Raw genomic sequence first — 14608 nt, forward strand, 5'->3', positions numbered from 1 at the left:
AAAAAAAAAAAAAAAAAAAAAGAAGAGACAAGACTGGGTTTCTCAGAGCCTTCCTGCCTCCTAGCATGTTCGTCTGCTCACACGTGAACTTCATCTAGATGTCAGGAGCTGTGTAACAGACACGCCCCGGGCATCAGCTGAGCACGTCTTGGAGACAGCAGCCTTGGACAAGTTTCTGTCTTCCTGCAGATCGTCAAGCCCTCTCCCAGCTTAGAATTATTAGTTGAGGAATCTCCTGAAGAGGTCATTGAAAATGTCATCGAAGATGTTGAAGAGGTCACTGAAGAGGTGGAAGGGTCTCTGGAGTCTGAGGTGGAGGAGTGGGGAGAGTCGGAAGTGTCCGTCATCTCAGTCCTTTCGACCGTCTTGCCGACGCCGAGGGCCTCTGCAGAAGAGCTGGCCAAGTTGCGGCCACGTATAGATCCCCGGCTCTGCCCATCCCCAGGGTAAGGATGGAAACCTGAACCAGGGCAAGTGGTCAGGGCAGTAGGGTCATAGCCTAGACCACACCGTGGCCTCCGCTTAAAAGTCCTGAGGTGGGCTAGGTGCAGTGGCTCACACCTGTAATCCCAGCACTTTGAAAGTCCAAGGCAGGCAGATCATGAGGTCAAGAGATCAAGACCATCCTGGCCAACATGGTGAAACCCCGTCTCTACTAAAAATATAAAAATTAGCTGGGTATGGTGGTGCACACCTGTAGTCCCGGCCACTAGGGAGGCTGAGGCAGGAGAATTGCTTGAACCCAGGAGGCGGAGGTTGCAGTGAGCTGAGATTATGCCACTACACTCCAGCCTGGCAACAGAGTGAGACTCCATCTGGAAAAAAAAAAAAAAAAACAGTCCTGAGGCTGAGTCACTCCCGGATCCCCCACCCCCAGGAAGGGTTAAGGCCCCACTAGGCTGTTAGCTGTGCAGGGGGCATTTGGATTCAGCCCTCTTTCCAGGAGGGTTGAACGCTAAATCCTTCTACTCTAACCGCCTACTCAAAGTACAACTGGGTCCCACTTCCCTGACCAGCCAAGATTTTTGGAGTAATTAAATTTCTTTTTTGAGGGTACAGAGTCTCACTCTGTCACCCAGGCTGGAGGTCAGTGGTGTGACTTTGGCTTAATACAACCTCCACCTCCCAGGTTCAAGCAGTTCTCATGCCTCAGCCTGTAGCTGGGACTACAGGCATGCCTGGCTAATTTTGTATTTTTAGTAGAGACAGGGTTTCGCCATGTTGGCCAGGCTGGTCTCAAACTCCTCGTCCCAAGCGATCTGCCTGCCTCGGCCTCCCAAAGTGCTGGGATTACTGGTGTGAGCCACTGCACCTGGCCTGAATTTCTTGAGTTGATTGAGAGATGATAAATTAACAGCCCTTTTCATTTCAGCCCTTGGGTGGGAAAACCTTTTTTGGTTTAACATTTTAATCCATCTAAGATGTATTCTGGCGTATCAAGTCCAATCTAGCTCCATTCCCTCTTTTTTGTGCTACTTTTGTTATGAAGATTATAGTAATTTTCATAAATATTTTATTATTATAAACATATTAATATGTTACAGACCAGACTCAACAATACATTGTTATAATTATTGACTTATATAATCAATGTCTTGCAGAGAAGAAAGGAGAACACAAATATATTTATAAAGTTTTTTTTTTTTTTGAGACAGAGTCTTGCTCTGTCACCCAGGCTGGAGTGCAGTGGCATGATCTCCGCTTACTGCGACCTCTGCCTCCTGGGTTCAAGTGATTCTCCTGCCTCAGCCTCCCCAGTAGCTCGATTACAGGTGCCTGCCACCATGCCAGGCTAATTTTTGTATTTTTAGTAGAGACAGGGTTTTACCATGTTGGCCAGGCTGGTCTCAAACTCCTGACCTCGTGATCCATCTGCTTCAGCCTGGCAAAGTGTTAGGATTACAGGTGTGAGCCACCGCCCCTGGCCAAAGTGTTTTTTTTGTTTTTGTGGGTTTTTTTTAAGCTTGTTAATCATCTTAGTTACCATTTATGGTTCCTTTCATATCTTCCTTTAGAATTGATTTACTGTTGTGGCTCACGCCTATAATCCCAGCACTTTAGGAAGCCGAGACGCATGGATGACTTGAGGTCAGGAGTTCGAGTCCAGCCTGCCCAACATGGTGGAACCCTGTCTCTACTTAATATACTAAATACAAAAGATTAGCCAGGAGTGGTGACACACATCTGTAATCCCAGCTAATTGAGAGGCCAAGGCAGGAGAATTGCTTGAACCCAGGAGGCAGAAGTTGCAGTGAGCCAAGATTGCACCATTGCATTCCAGCCTGAGCAATAAAAGTGAAACTCTTGTAAAAAAAAAAAAAAAAAAAAAAAAAAAAAGTCGATCTACTATCTGGTTTCATTCCCTCCCTCATTGATTTACTATCTGGTTTCCCCTTCCTCCCCTCCCGTCCCCTCCCCTCCCCTCACCTCCCTTTCCCTTCTTTTTTTCCACCTCTTTGTTCCTTTATCTGTTTCTTGTGGTGGGGTCTCACTATGTTGACCAGGCTGGTCGTGAACTCCTGACCTCAAGCAATCCTACTGCCTTGGCCTCCCAAAGTGCTGCAATTACAGGTGTGGGCCACTATGTCTGGGCATGGTGTCATTTTCTTACTCCAGTATGCTTCATTCTCACCCCCATTTCCTTCATGTTGTTATGGTCACATATATTACATTTCTACATGCCATAGCCCAAACTGCAATTTTATAGATGTTGTCTTATGCTATTGCATTTTATTCTAATTAGAATCAAGGACAAGAAATATATAACCGGCCGGGCGCGGTGGCTCACGCCTGTAATCCCAGCACTTTGGGAGGCCGAGGTGGGTGGATCATGAGGTCAAGAGATTGAGACCATCCTGGTCAACATGGTGAAACCCCTTCTCTACTAAAAAAATACAACAATCAGCTGGGTGTGGTGGTGCACGCCTGTAGTCCCAGCTACTCAGGAGGCTGAGGCAGGAGAATTGCTTGAACCTGGGAGGCAGAGGTTGCAATGAGCCTAGCTTGCGCCACTGCACTCCAGCCTGGTGCCTGGTGACAGAGTAAGACTCTGTCCTAAAAAAAAAGAAAAAAAAAAAAAAAAAGAAATATATAACTATACTGTCTTTTTTGTTTGCCTACATGAATACCTTTATTGGTGTTCTTCCTTTTTTCATGTGAATTTGAATTACCCTCTGGTGTTACTTCCTTTCAGCCTGAAGAACTTCCTTCAGGAAGTTAATGTATTCATGTATTGAATTTCTTCTTTTCATGTTTTGTGTAAGACAAATCTATTGGCAACAAAGTCAGTTTTTTGTTTCTCTTGATATGTCCTTATTTCAAAAGCAATTTTGAAAGATAGTTTTGCTGGGTATAGAATTATTGGTTGACAGTTTTGGTGGGTTTTTTTTCCCCCACTACCTCAGAACATTTGTTTTGTTTTGTTTTGCTTTGTTTCATTGAGAGGGAGTCTTGCTCTGTCACCCAGACTGGAGTGCAGTGGTGGGATCTTGGCTCACTGTAACCTCTGCTTTCTGGATTCAAGTGATTCTCCTGCCTCAGCCTCCAGAGTGTCTGGGCTGACTTCGTTAATTTACTGGGCTTACCTGCTGTGATATTTCAGTCTGCAACTTGGTCTCTACTTATCTTTGAGGGAAAATGTTCTCCATCCCCAGTGATGGAATAAGTGAAGAGGGGCCGGGCGCGGTGGCTCAAGCCTGTAATCCCAGCACTTTGGGAGGCCGAGGCGGGTGGATCACGAGGTCAAGAGATCGAGACCATCCTGGTCAACATGGTGAAACCCCATCTCTACTAAAAATACAAAAAATTAGCTGGGCATGGTGGTGCGTGCCTGTAATCCCAGCTACTCAGGAGGCTGAGGCAGGAGAATTGCCTGAACCCAGGAGGCGGAGGTTGCGGTGAGCCAAGATCGCACCATTGCACTCCAGCCTGGGTAACAAGAGCGAAACTCCGTCTCAAAAAAAAAAAAAAATAAGTGAGGAGGTTTGTATTAACATTTAACTTGGACATACTTTAAATTTGTTGGAGTATATTATTAATTCTCCTTCAGGCTGTGATCCAACTGGTAGAACACTTTATGTTAAATCCCTTCCAGAGTGGGATGCTACTTCAGGGTTGACATGGTGTTCTGAGACTAAGGCAATGCCAGTCAGGCGTCTGTGTTCTAGCCTGGGGCTAGGCTAGATTTGTTTCTGCTTCTTTTTTTTCTCCTGCAGCAGGGTCTCACTTTGTCACCGAGGCTTGAGTGCAGTGGCATGAACATGGCTTACTGCAGCCTTGACTTCCCGGGCTCAAGCAATCCTCCCACCTCAGCCCCCAGAGTAGCTGGGACTGTAGGCATGTGCCACCTCGCCCAGCTAATATTTGTATTTTTGGTAGAAATGAGGGCTCGACATGTTGCCCAGGCTGTTTTTGAACTCCTGGGTTCAAGCAATCCTCCCATCTCGGCTTCCCAAAGTGCTAGGATTAGAGGCGAGAGCCACCATGCTCAGCCCTTTGCTGAATTTTTAACAAATAACTCTTGGTACGTTTCGAATGGTTTCTATCAGTTGTTCAGGGTGGTCTTGCCCCTGAAGGAGGGCCCCACGTGCCTTTTTTTTCCTTTTGCTGTCTCCTCTGCGTCCACATTCCTTTCTGGCCTTCTGGTCCTTTCACCCTGCCTGGTGGCAGCCAGGTGCCCTGCCTCACTCTGTGGGCTTTGATGCTCGTGGTCTCCTTGGATGTCCCCTCACAGTCCTGTCCCGGGTTCCCGGCCACAGCCCCTGGGTGACAACACCCACATCTTCATCTCTCCTTCCCCAAGGACCGTCCTCTTCAACACCACCCACAAGCCCTGGGCTGAGGTCATCCCATGCAACTATGAGATGCAGCACGTGCTCAGGGACCTGGTGCCACTGAAGGCCTTCCTGCTGGCAGGGACCACCGTGACTATTGTGGAGGAGAAGGTGGGCAGGCAGAGGCAGTGCCTGGCCGCCCACAGGCTGCACCTCTGCCCCTGTTCCTGCTCCCATTGGGCTGTCCCCTATAGGAGCTTCACTCCCTGGTTAGCTGAGGTCTCAGCACCGTTCCAGAAATGGTGAGAGAGAGACAACCCCAGGCAGCCCCCGTGGGCCTCTGCTCACTTGAGGCCACATCCCTGCCCCTAGATTCTCTCCTGGCCGGCGGTGCTGCCTGCTGTTGACAGTCCCCTGTCTGCCAAGAAAGGAAAAGGAGAGAAAGACAAGAAAGAGAAGGAGAAAGACAGGAAGGGGAAAGGAGAGAAAGAGCCGGCCAAGGTACCAGGCCCTGGTGCCGGGGAGGGCGGTCTGGCCATAGCCTTGTCTTGCTTCGTCCCACCTCGTCCCACCCTCCTGGCCTCCCCCAGCAGGTACCGAAGAAGAAGAAAGAGCCACCCAAGGAGCTCCGGCAGGACCCTCCCATCCTGCAGGTGCTGGGCCGAGGCCTGGTGGTTCTGGAGCCCCTGCTGGTGGGGGAGCCCCTGGTGTCCACCGTGTGCAACTTTGGCGTGGTCCACACCTTGGCATCCGACAGGCTGGCATTTGCCAGGGTACCACATCCTCCACCTCTGCCTTTGCCCTCCTCATGGGAACCCTGAGGGCAAGCAAGGGCTGTGGGCCCAGGTCACTGGATGGGGAGGAGAGGGTGGGGAGGGCTTTTCCCTGGGTCACACAGCCGGGTGCTGGTGCTGCCACCTGCACACAGGGCCCCTCCGTGGGTTTCAGCCCAGTCAGCCTTCCCCTTAGGGTGGGCACCCTCTCTGAGAGACCCCCGCCTTCCTGGACCTGTTAGAGGGAATGGAGGAGGTGGGGCCCCAGAGAAACCCCTTCTCCAGCACCTCCTCTCTCGTTTTGTGGTTCTTTCTCTCAGGATTCAAAGAAGATTAAGAAAACTGCCAAAAAAGGTGAGTGCCAGTGGTGGTGTCAAAAGGCAGGGAGTGGCAGGAGGCCCTGCTGAGGGCCAGCTCTGGTAGAGGCCAAAGGAACAGAAGGGCGGGGAATGGGCGCTTCTGGCCTGGGGAGAGGCCACGTCCCGCCTTAGGATCCAATGTTAATGTTCCTTCCCTGCAGCTCTCAGACCACCAGGCCTGTGGGTTGTGACGCAGGTGGGGAAGGCACCTGTGGTAGAGCCACAGCAGGGTGAGGGCTCACAGCTGGGGTGGCGTGGGGTCCCTCTGCTTCCGAGGTGTCTGCCTCCAGCTCTAGGCTATTGGGCCTCATTTGCTGTAAGAGGAGCCTGGACTTGTCCTGTGGGGAGCTGCAGAAGCATCTGAAATGGGTGCATCTCGGGTTTGAGGTTCAGAAAGAATGTCCGGCTGGGAGGGAGAGAAAGGAGACTGGGAGAGCTGTGGGAGGCGGCTGCAAGGCCTGAGGCCCAGTCATAGCCAAGCAGCCATCATGCTGAAGCTGAAAAGTGGAAACAGGCACGGGGCAGTGGTTCACCCCTGTAATCTCAGCACTTTGGGAGGCCGAGGCGGGCAGATCCCCTGAGGTCAGGAGTTCAAGACCAGCCTGGCCAACATGGTCAAACCCTGTCTCTACTAAAAATACAAAAATTAGCCAGGCGCGGTGGCAGGTGCCTGTAATTCCAGCTACTTGGGAGACTGAGGCAGGAGAATTGCTTGCACCCAGGAGGCAGAGTTTGCAGTGGGCCAAGATCGAGCCATTGCACTCCAGCCTGAGCAACAGAGTGAGACTGTTTCAAAAAAATAAACAATAAAATAAAATCACTGAAGAAGTAAATGTTGGAGGGCATATGCTACTGGACTTCAAAACCCATGCCTATATGAACACGTGATTTGTGATACCTGTGGGTTAGGATGGACTTAAAAAGGTTTTTTTTTTTTTTTTGTATATCTCTTTAATGTCTAGCTGAATTGAAGACACCTGGATTCTTATAGCTACTTCTGCAGTCAACTGCTTGCAATATGTTGCTGTAATTGAAGTGCATAAAGAAAACCCAACCTCAGACCCATAATTGGAAAAGAGGGGAGTATTTTAATAGACCCTCAAATAATTGGGGATATTTTTCTTTAAAAATACACCAAATTTGACAAGTGGTAGTTTCTTAAAGATTGTTGCAATGTGAAAACTGAATGTATATTGAATTTTTCATAATCAGATTAAAATTCATTGGCCTAGTTTACATTTTGAATGGATATTTTACCATGCACAATTTGTAACATGCATGAGTTACTTATAAAATACAGGTTAACCAACTTAAGCAGATGTTCCAACTGTTGACCCCCGTCACTATCCATTTTCCAAAAATCACGTTCTTTACTATCACCGCCCACGTCATTAGAAAGATCTTTGAGTATTGCAAAATTGATAAAATTCATGGTGGCAGATACAATGTTATCTCGTTTTTAGGGCAAATGTTATAAATCTATTGAAATACTTTCAGTTGTTTTGCCTGAAGTGCCAGAATTACAGAATTACTTTTTTTTTCTTTTTTCTTTTTCTAACTGTTGCCCAGGCTGGACTGCAGCAGCGTGATCTTGGCTCACTGCAACCTCCACCTCCCGGGTTCAAGCGATTCTCCTGCCTCAGCCCCCATTGCAGCTGGGACTACAGGTGCACACCACCAAACCCGGCTAATTTTTGTATTTTTAGTAGAGACGGGGTTTCAACATATTGGCCAGAATAATCACGATCTCCTGACCTCGTGATCCACCTGCCTCCGCCTCCCAAAGTGCTGGGATTACAGGTGTGATCCACCGCGCCCAGCCGAATTACTTCATTTTTGAGAAAATATCTGCAGCCAGGCACGGTGGCCCATGCCTGTAATACCAGCACTTTGGGAGGCCAAGGCGGGCGGATCACTTGAGGTCAGGAGTTCGAGACCAGCCTGGCCAACATGGTGAAACCCCTGTGTCTACTAAAAATTAGCCGGTCGTAGTGACGGGCGCCTGTAAACCCAGCTACTAGGGAGGCTGAGGCAGGAGAATCGATCCCAACTACTCGGGAGGCTGAGGCAGGAGAATCGCTTAAACACAGGAGGTGGAGGTTGCAGGGAGCCTAGATCACGCCACTGCACTCCAGCCTGGGCGACGGAGCAAGACACTCTCAAAATAAAAAGCAGCTAGTTCGTCTTGCAATTCACAGCTGCGACTTATTAAATGATCTAATTAAATGCAATTTGATTTTATTTCTCATTAGTTAAGACCTGAAGACCGAAAACTCCCGCCAGGACGGAGTCCAGGGCTTGCATTTGGGATGGGTCAGGGCGGCCGAGAACGCCAGCCCATTTGTCTCCCGGGACTCATGCTCGCGTTTTTATTTTCTCAGAAAAGCCAAAAGCCGTGATTCCCATCTACGAAGGCGATTACCAGCCCGAGCCCCTGACGGTGGAGGTGCAGATCCAGCTGAACCAGTGCCGCTCGGCGGAGGAGGCGCTGCGCACGTTCGCCGTGTAGGGCGCGGGCAGTAAAGGCTGTTCCCAGCGCTCCCGCCTCGGCGTCGGTCTCTCAGCTCGCGTCGGAGGGCGGGTGTGGCGCCGGCGTTCTAGGGAGGAGGAGCCTCTGCCCCACTGGGTTCGTGCGGACCCCAGGACTGGGTGGGGGACGGGACACGTGCGTCCAGGCGCGGGCGTGGCAGAGACTGGCGGCCCGGAGCCCGCCCTCGCCAAAAGCCCCGCCTCCCCATAAGCCCCGCCCCAAAGAGCCCCCACTCGAGCTCCGCACACCTGGGCACTGTCCGCCCTGGCTCCGCTGCGCCAGCTCCTCGCCTCTGCCCCGGTGTCACGCTCAGGTAGGTCGGGAACCGGGACCCCGCTACTGTGAGGGAGGCTGGGTCACCATGTGGGGAGGGGCGTCGCTAGGGCGGCCGTACCTTTGCACCCCGCAGCCCGTTCTCCGGTCCCCTCCCGGGTCCCAGCGAGGACGCCGGCCCCGCCCGGGTGCGGCGCGGGTCTGGCCTTAGCAGGCCGGGCTCGGGGCCCACGGGCTGCTCGGCTTCGGTTCTCCGGGCTGGGGATAGAGGCCGGAGCCGGGCGTCGTGGACTCTGCCAGCCTGGGCTGCCCGTCCCCAACGCGCCGCGCTGCCTCCAGCCCCGGCCCGGGGTCCCCTGCGGGGTGGGTCCCTGTCTCCGCCAGCCCTCCAGAGACCGTCGCGTTGAAAGAATGAACCAGAGCTCGGCCCCTGCCCGCGCCGGGGCACTTGGGTCACCGCGTCCTGTGGGGACCCGAGGCGGCTCTCGCCCAGGCCGAGCCTCAGGACCCGCAACCACCAGGAGGGGTCGTGCGCCCCGCGGCGGGTGGGGAGCAGGGCTCTGGGGTCACCGCGACGGGGACCCTGCTCGGAGGGCGGCGGGGCGAGGCCGTGCGGTCAGCGCGTGGGGACGCCCGCGGAGGAACGGCGCCACCGGGCCGCGGCGCAGCCTGGGCTGAAACCTCCCGGGACGGAACCAAGCCACCTACTGTGCGCCCTTCTCGTTGAATGGCACCGCCGCCCACCCGGGCCCCTAGCCCACAGCCCGCGGTGCTCGCACACCTGAGACCCATCTCGCTCCGACCCCGCCACCGCCCGGCACTCTGAGCACGGAGACAGCCTCCAGCTGCCCTTCCTCCTCCCTCCCCAGCTTTCCGCAGCCCACCAGGGAATAAGCGGTAGGAGTGAGCTTTTACCAAACGTAGATCCTTTCACGGCCTCTGCCAGACCTTCCTGTCCCCCCTCCCCTCCCCCGCATAGATCTCCAGGGCGCTCAGAAAATCCCGGTAGGTGGCTTTCGCCTGTAGACCCAACACTTTGGGAGGCCAAGGTGGGAGGATCGCTTGAGGCCAGGAGTTCCAGACCAGCCCAGGCAGCAAAGGGAGACCACATCTCTGCAAAACAGCCGGGTCCTGCACGCCTGCAGTCCCAGCTACTGGGGAGGCCGAGGCCAGAGGATCGCTTGAAGCCAGGATTCCCAGGCTGCAGTGGGCTGATTGTGCCACTGCACTAGAATCTGGGTGACAGAGACCCTGTCTCAAACAAAACAACAAAAACCCTAGCTCTTTCACTAGCCTGGCTGGCGTCTCCTACTGTAAACCCGCTTGGCCGTCCCCCGCCCTTCTATTTCCCCTCACTCCTGCTCTGGAGCCGCCTGGTCTTCACGCAGGGCACCCTTCCTCGCTCAGTTCTTGCTCAAATGTCCCCTCATCAAGGAGGGCTTTGTTAGCTACCCTTAGCTATGGGATCCGTCCTCCAGCCATTTCACTTCGTTAGGCTGTAACTTCTAGGCGTACCTGGTTTCTATGTGTTTTGTGCTCTCCTGTCAGGGCAGCGGCCCTATCTTGCTTGCCACTGAATCCCTAGCACCTAGCAAGTTGCTTTTCTGGTAGTAGCAGCTACCGCAGTGGCCATTGCGGCAGACTAGTCAGAGGTGAAGGGCCAAAGACTTGGCGGTGGAGGGGACTGGGGCAGAGGCACTGGAGGGACAAAAATGATGAGAAACTGAAGCCTGTCTTTGCTACTGTGGACCTCGGGCAGGCCATTCTGGTGGATTCCATCTCCTCCTCTTTAGGTCCCTGGGAGAAATCAGCACTTAGAATGGGGTGGGAAGGTGGGTTGGGATGTCTCGGAAGCCAACCCTGATACAAGTCCCCAGCTTTCCTGCCTCCCTCTTGCTGTGTGTTTTGTCTCAGACTCCCCCTGGAAGCCCTGATCTCTGAGGCAGGTGTGAAGGGGTGTGTGCTTTGGTGGCCACAGCCACCCTGTGGTGCTGGTTCTTCTCCCAGGGAGGCAGTGCACCCCCAGTCATCTTGGCGAGGCCCAACACAGAACCCCACAGGCACCAGGCTTTTTTGGGAGAGTTTGACTTCACACTTGAAGAGCCTTGAATGTCAGTTTCATGCTTAGTGAATTTGATCCAAAGCTATACTGAGTCTGTTCCATTTTCTTTTTTTGAGACGGAGTTTCGCTCTTGTTACCCAGGCTGGAGTGCAATGGCGCATTCTTGGCTCACGGCAACCTCCACCTACCGGGTTCAAGTGATTCTCCTGTCTCAGCCTCCCAAGTAGCTGGGCAGGCATGTGCCACCACGTCTGGGTAATTTTTTTTGTATTTTTAGTAGAGACCGGGTTTCACCCTGTTGGCCAGGATGGTCTCGATCTCTTGACCTTGTGATCCACCCGCCTCGGCCTCCCAAAGTGCTGGAATTACAGGCGTGAGCCACTGTGCCCGGCCCATTTTCACTAAAACTCATCACGTCCTGGGAGAAAGGCGGGGAACATTTATGGTGTCAGCTGTAAAGTGGCTACAAGTCATTTTGGGAAAAACAGACCCAGGTGTCCTCAGATGATGGCAGAGGGCAAGGGCTGGCTGTGCTTGGCCCATCCTCAGGGGAGGGAGGACTCTGGAAAGTCTGAGGACACGCTGAGAATAAAAGGAAGCCTAGAGGCCAGCAGGGACTTAGCTGCTGGGGTGCAGTTAACTCCTGCCCAGCTCCTGGGGACAGGGACAGGGACCTGCTCAGGCGGCTCTCTCCTTGCAGGGATTGGCAATGCTCCGCAAGCTGGGCTGGCTGGTTTCCTACAGCCTGGTTGTGCTGCTGCTGGGCTGCCTGCTCTTCCTGAGGAAGGAGGCCAAGCCCATGGGAGACCCCACAGCTCGCCAGCCTTTCTGGGCTCCTTCAGCGCCCTGCCATAGCCGATGTCCACCCAACCACACAGTGGCTAGTGCCTCTTTGTCCTTGCCTAGCCGTCACCGCCTCTTCTTGACCTATCGCCACTGCCGAAATTTCTCTATCTTGCTGGAGCCTTCAGGCTGTTCCAAGGACACCTTCTTGCTCCTGGCCATCAAGTCACAACCTGGACATGTGGAGCGGCGGGCGGCTATCCGCAGCACATGGGGCAGGGCTAGGGGCCAGCAGCTGAAGCTGATATTCCTCCTAGGAGTGGCAGGACCCCCTCCCCCAGCACAGCTGCTGGCCTATGAGAGTAGAGAGTTTGACGACATCCTCCAGTGGGACTTCACTGAGGACTTCTTCAACCTGACACTCAAGGAGCTGCACCTGCAGCGCTGGGTGGCGGCTGCCTGCCCCCAGGCCCGCTTCATGCTAAAGGGAGATGATGATGTCTTTGTCCACGTCCCCAATGTGCTAGAGTTCCTGGATGGCTGGGACCCGGCCCAGGACCTCCTGGTGGGAGATGTCATCCGCCAAGCCCTGCCCAACAGGAACACTAAGGTCAAATACTTCATCCCACCCTCAATGTACAGAGCCAGCCACTACCCACCCTATGCCGGTGGGGGAGGATATGTCATGTCCAGAGCTACTGTGCAGCGCCTCCAGGCCGCCATGGAAGAGGCTGAACTCTTCCCAATCGATGATGTCTTTGTAGGTATGTGCCTGAAGAGGCTAGGGCTGAGCCCCACGCATCATGCTGGCTTCAAGACATTTGGAATCCGGCGGCCCCTGGACCCCTTAGACCCCTGCCTGTATAGGGGACTCCTGCTGGTGCACCGCCTGAGCCCCCTCGAGATGTGGACCATGTGGGCACTGGTGACAGATGAGGGGCTCAAGTGTGTGGCTGCCCCCATACCCTGGCGCTGAGGGGTGGGTTGGGCAACAGCTGGAGAGTGGACTCTTGATTTTCTATCATGATGAGAAATTGATCCCTGCTCGTCTACAGGAAATGCCGACTTGAGTTTTTGTAACCCCCTCACCGTGTTAGCTCTAATTAAAAACACTGCAACCTGGCTAACTTGTGTTGAATGGGAGCCAAAGTGGTGCCAGGAACCTGTCAGGGGATTCCTGAAGCCTGAAGGAAGGAGACGCATAGGGCCCCAGGAGACACATTTTCTCATTGAGATGCAGAAAAAATGTTACTCTTCTCCTTTGGATACAATGCAGAAATGCAAAGAAAAGAAATGAACAAGCAGCATGTGTTAGGAAGAGTCCTGTTGAGAGCACCAGGTAAACACTCTGCATCCCTTCCCTTAGTAGTAATAGACTTTTCACTGCTTGGCCTGAGCTATCCTCACAGGGCAGTGGGGGCAAGTCAGAAAACACATTAGAAACACTTCAATCGTACAAACCAGACAGGCTTCCCGTCCCCAGCCACAACTCGCATCCCAACAGAGGAACAAACACGAAATCATTTTCACAATAAAAACACGTTAAACAGCTACTGAACTTAAGGGCATGACAAAAAGGACTCTTCTCGCTAACCCAGGTTGGCAAAATGCTTTGCGTGTGAGGTAAAAAGATGGGTGGGTAAGAGCAGCTGAAGAGTGGGATGAAATGTTAAACAGAGTGTGGTGCCCAAGGACTAAGAACCAGGTCCAGTGCAAGCCTGAGACCACAGGAGAAGCACTGACAGCTCACAAAGGTGTTTTGCCTGACTGGCCAGAGCTGGACCTGCTGCCTCTTCTCAGTGCAGAGACAGTCATGCCAACTCTGGGCAGGGTGGCATCTGCCCCTGCTTTCTCCAGAGTGGGGAGACAGGGCAGTAGGCTCAGGCCTCAATCCTCACGCAGGTAGGCCTCCTGCTCTGTCTCCGCCTGCTCGTCCCCTTCCTCCTGTATTTTCTGACGGAGCTCTTTTATCTGTGCTTCTGCCAACTTGGTTTCTGCTTTCTGGGAGAGCTGACGAACCTCCTGCACCTGCAGTTTCACCAACTGAATGTGATTCCTTGCAGTTACAGAGGCCTGATCTGCGCCTGCAAAAGATGGGACAGTCGGGTTGAGTAGCTCAGCAGGGCAAAAGGCACATGTGGATGTTGGCCTGGGGGTGCTGTGGCTGTCACATAAAGCCTTCCTGGGGTCACTTTCCTTGACCTACCAGTCTTCTCTCTGCAGAGAACCTTCTACCTCTATGTTCAGGTCTGCATTTAACCAACAGTCAAAAACAGCATTTTTCTTCAGCTACCAGTGGCTAACATCACAATTATTAAATGCAACTCTCACAATCTTTATAGGTAATTTTTTCTTTTTTTTTTATGCCCAGTGTATGACAGAACTGTATAGCTAATTTTTAAACTACACGTCATCCATTTCTTTTTGACAGATCGTGAATAAACTTGTCAAAGATCCCTTTTATCACCCTAATCTTTGGAGGTAACCTCTTGGGATTGTGGGGTATTCTCATCTTTCAAAATGTGACCACACACATATGGAATGCACAGAAAAATATTTTGTTGCCTGGCGTGGTGGCTCACGCCTGTAATCCGAGCACTTTGGAGGCCAAGGCGGGCTGATCACCTGAGGTTGGGAGTTCAAGACCAGCCTGACCAACATGGTGAAACCCTGTCTTTATAAAAAAATAAAAAGAAAAATATTTTGTTACTACAAATTTACGTAACAGCATAAAAGGGACTAAACATGTTTTATAATTTTTTCTTTTCACTTGAAAATGTGTTTTGAGCTCTATCATTTTACTTGCTGCTACTATATTTCATCATCTGGGTATGTATATTTTATCAATTCACCTATAGAACATTTTGATCTTTTCTCACTGCACTAACAAGAACCTTCAGTACAATGTTGACAGGTAGTGGAGAATGGCAGCCATTCTCCTCTTTTGACTTTGATGAAAACACTTGATAGTTCACAATTAAGTGGGATTACTTAACCTTTATTTCATTAAGAAAATTCTATTCATAGTTGCATTTAGATTCAAATCATAAATGGCT

The 14608-nt window shown here is 52.1% G+C and overlaps 3 protein-coding genes across 6 annotated transcripts in view; 2 read left to right on the forward strand and 1 right to left on the reverse strand.

The window, feature by feature from the left end:
• Positions 1-8413, forward strand: part of LRRC43 (leucine rich repeat containing 43) — a 19735-nt gene extending 11322 nt beyond the window's left edge. Inside the window, exons 8-13 of the mRNA XM_037744182.1 lie at positions 190-446; positions 4802-4943; positions 5145-5273; positions 5363-5545; positions 5866-5899; positions 8286-8413. Of these exons, the coding sequence (XP_037600110.1) occupies positions 190-446; positions 4802-4943; positions 5145-5273; positions 5363-5545; positions 5866-5899; positions 8286-8413 (873 nt within the window). The remainder of the gene's footprint in view (positions 1-189; positions 447-4801; positions 4944-5144; positions 5274-5362; positions 5546-5865; positions 5900-8285) is intronic.
• Positions 8327-12676, forward strand: B3GNT4 (UDP-GlcNAc:betaGal beta-1,3-N-acetylglucosaminyltransferase 4). Of its 4 annotated transcripts, none has more exons than XM_017544303.2 (2): positions 8327-8409; positions 11470-12676. In XM_017544303.2, exon 2 carries the CDS (start codon positions 11479-11481, stop codon positions 12526-12528), a length of 1050 nt encoding a protein of 349 aa, XP_017399792.2. In that variant the 5' UTR covers positions 8327-8409; positions 11470-11478; the 3' UTR covers positions 12529-12676. The 4 variants fall into 4 exon arrangements, with proteins under 4 accessions (XP_017399792.2, XP_017399793.1, XP_017399794.1 ...); XM_017544304.2 differs by lacking the exon at positions 8327-8409 and adding an exon at positions 8421-8747; XM_017544305.2 differs by lacking the exon at positions 8327-8409 and adding an exon at positions 9489-9604.
• A 183-nt stretch (positions 12677-12859) lies between these two features.
• DIABLO (diablo IAP-binding mitochondrial protein) overlaps positions 12860-14608 on the reverse strand; it is a 22000-nt gene continuing 20251 nt past the window's right edge. The window contains exon 6 of the mRNA XM_017544307.2: positions 12860-13636. Coding sequence (XP_017399796.1) covers positions 13440-13636 — 197 coding nt within the window. The 3' untranslated portion in view covers positions 12860-13439. The remainder of the gene's footprint in view (positions 13637-14608) is intronic.

This window comes from Cebus imitator, unplaced genomic scaffold (assembly GCF_001604975.1).
Source record: "Cebus imitator isolate Cc_AM_T3 unplaced genomic scaffold, Cebus_imitator-1.0 Scaffold169, whole genome shotgun sequence".
In the NCBI taxonomy this organism is placed as follows: Eukaryota; Metazoa; Chordata; class Mammalia; order Primates; family Cebidae; genus Cebus; species Cebus imitator.

Excerpts from the sequence above, each read along its gene's own strand:
- B3GNT4 (XM_017544303.2), top strand. The coding sequence starts at position 11,479 with ATGCTCCGCAAGCTGGGCTGGCTGGTTTCCTACAGCCTGGTTGTGCTG.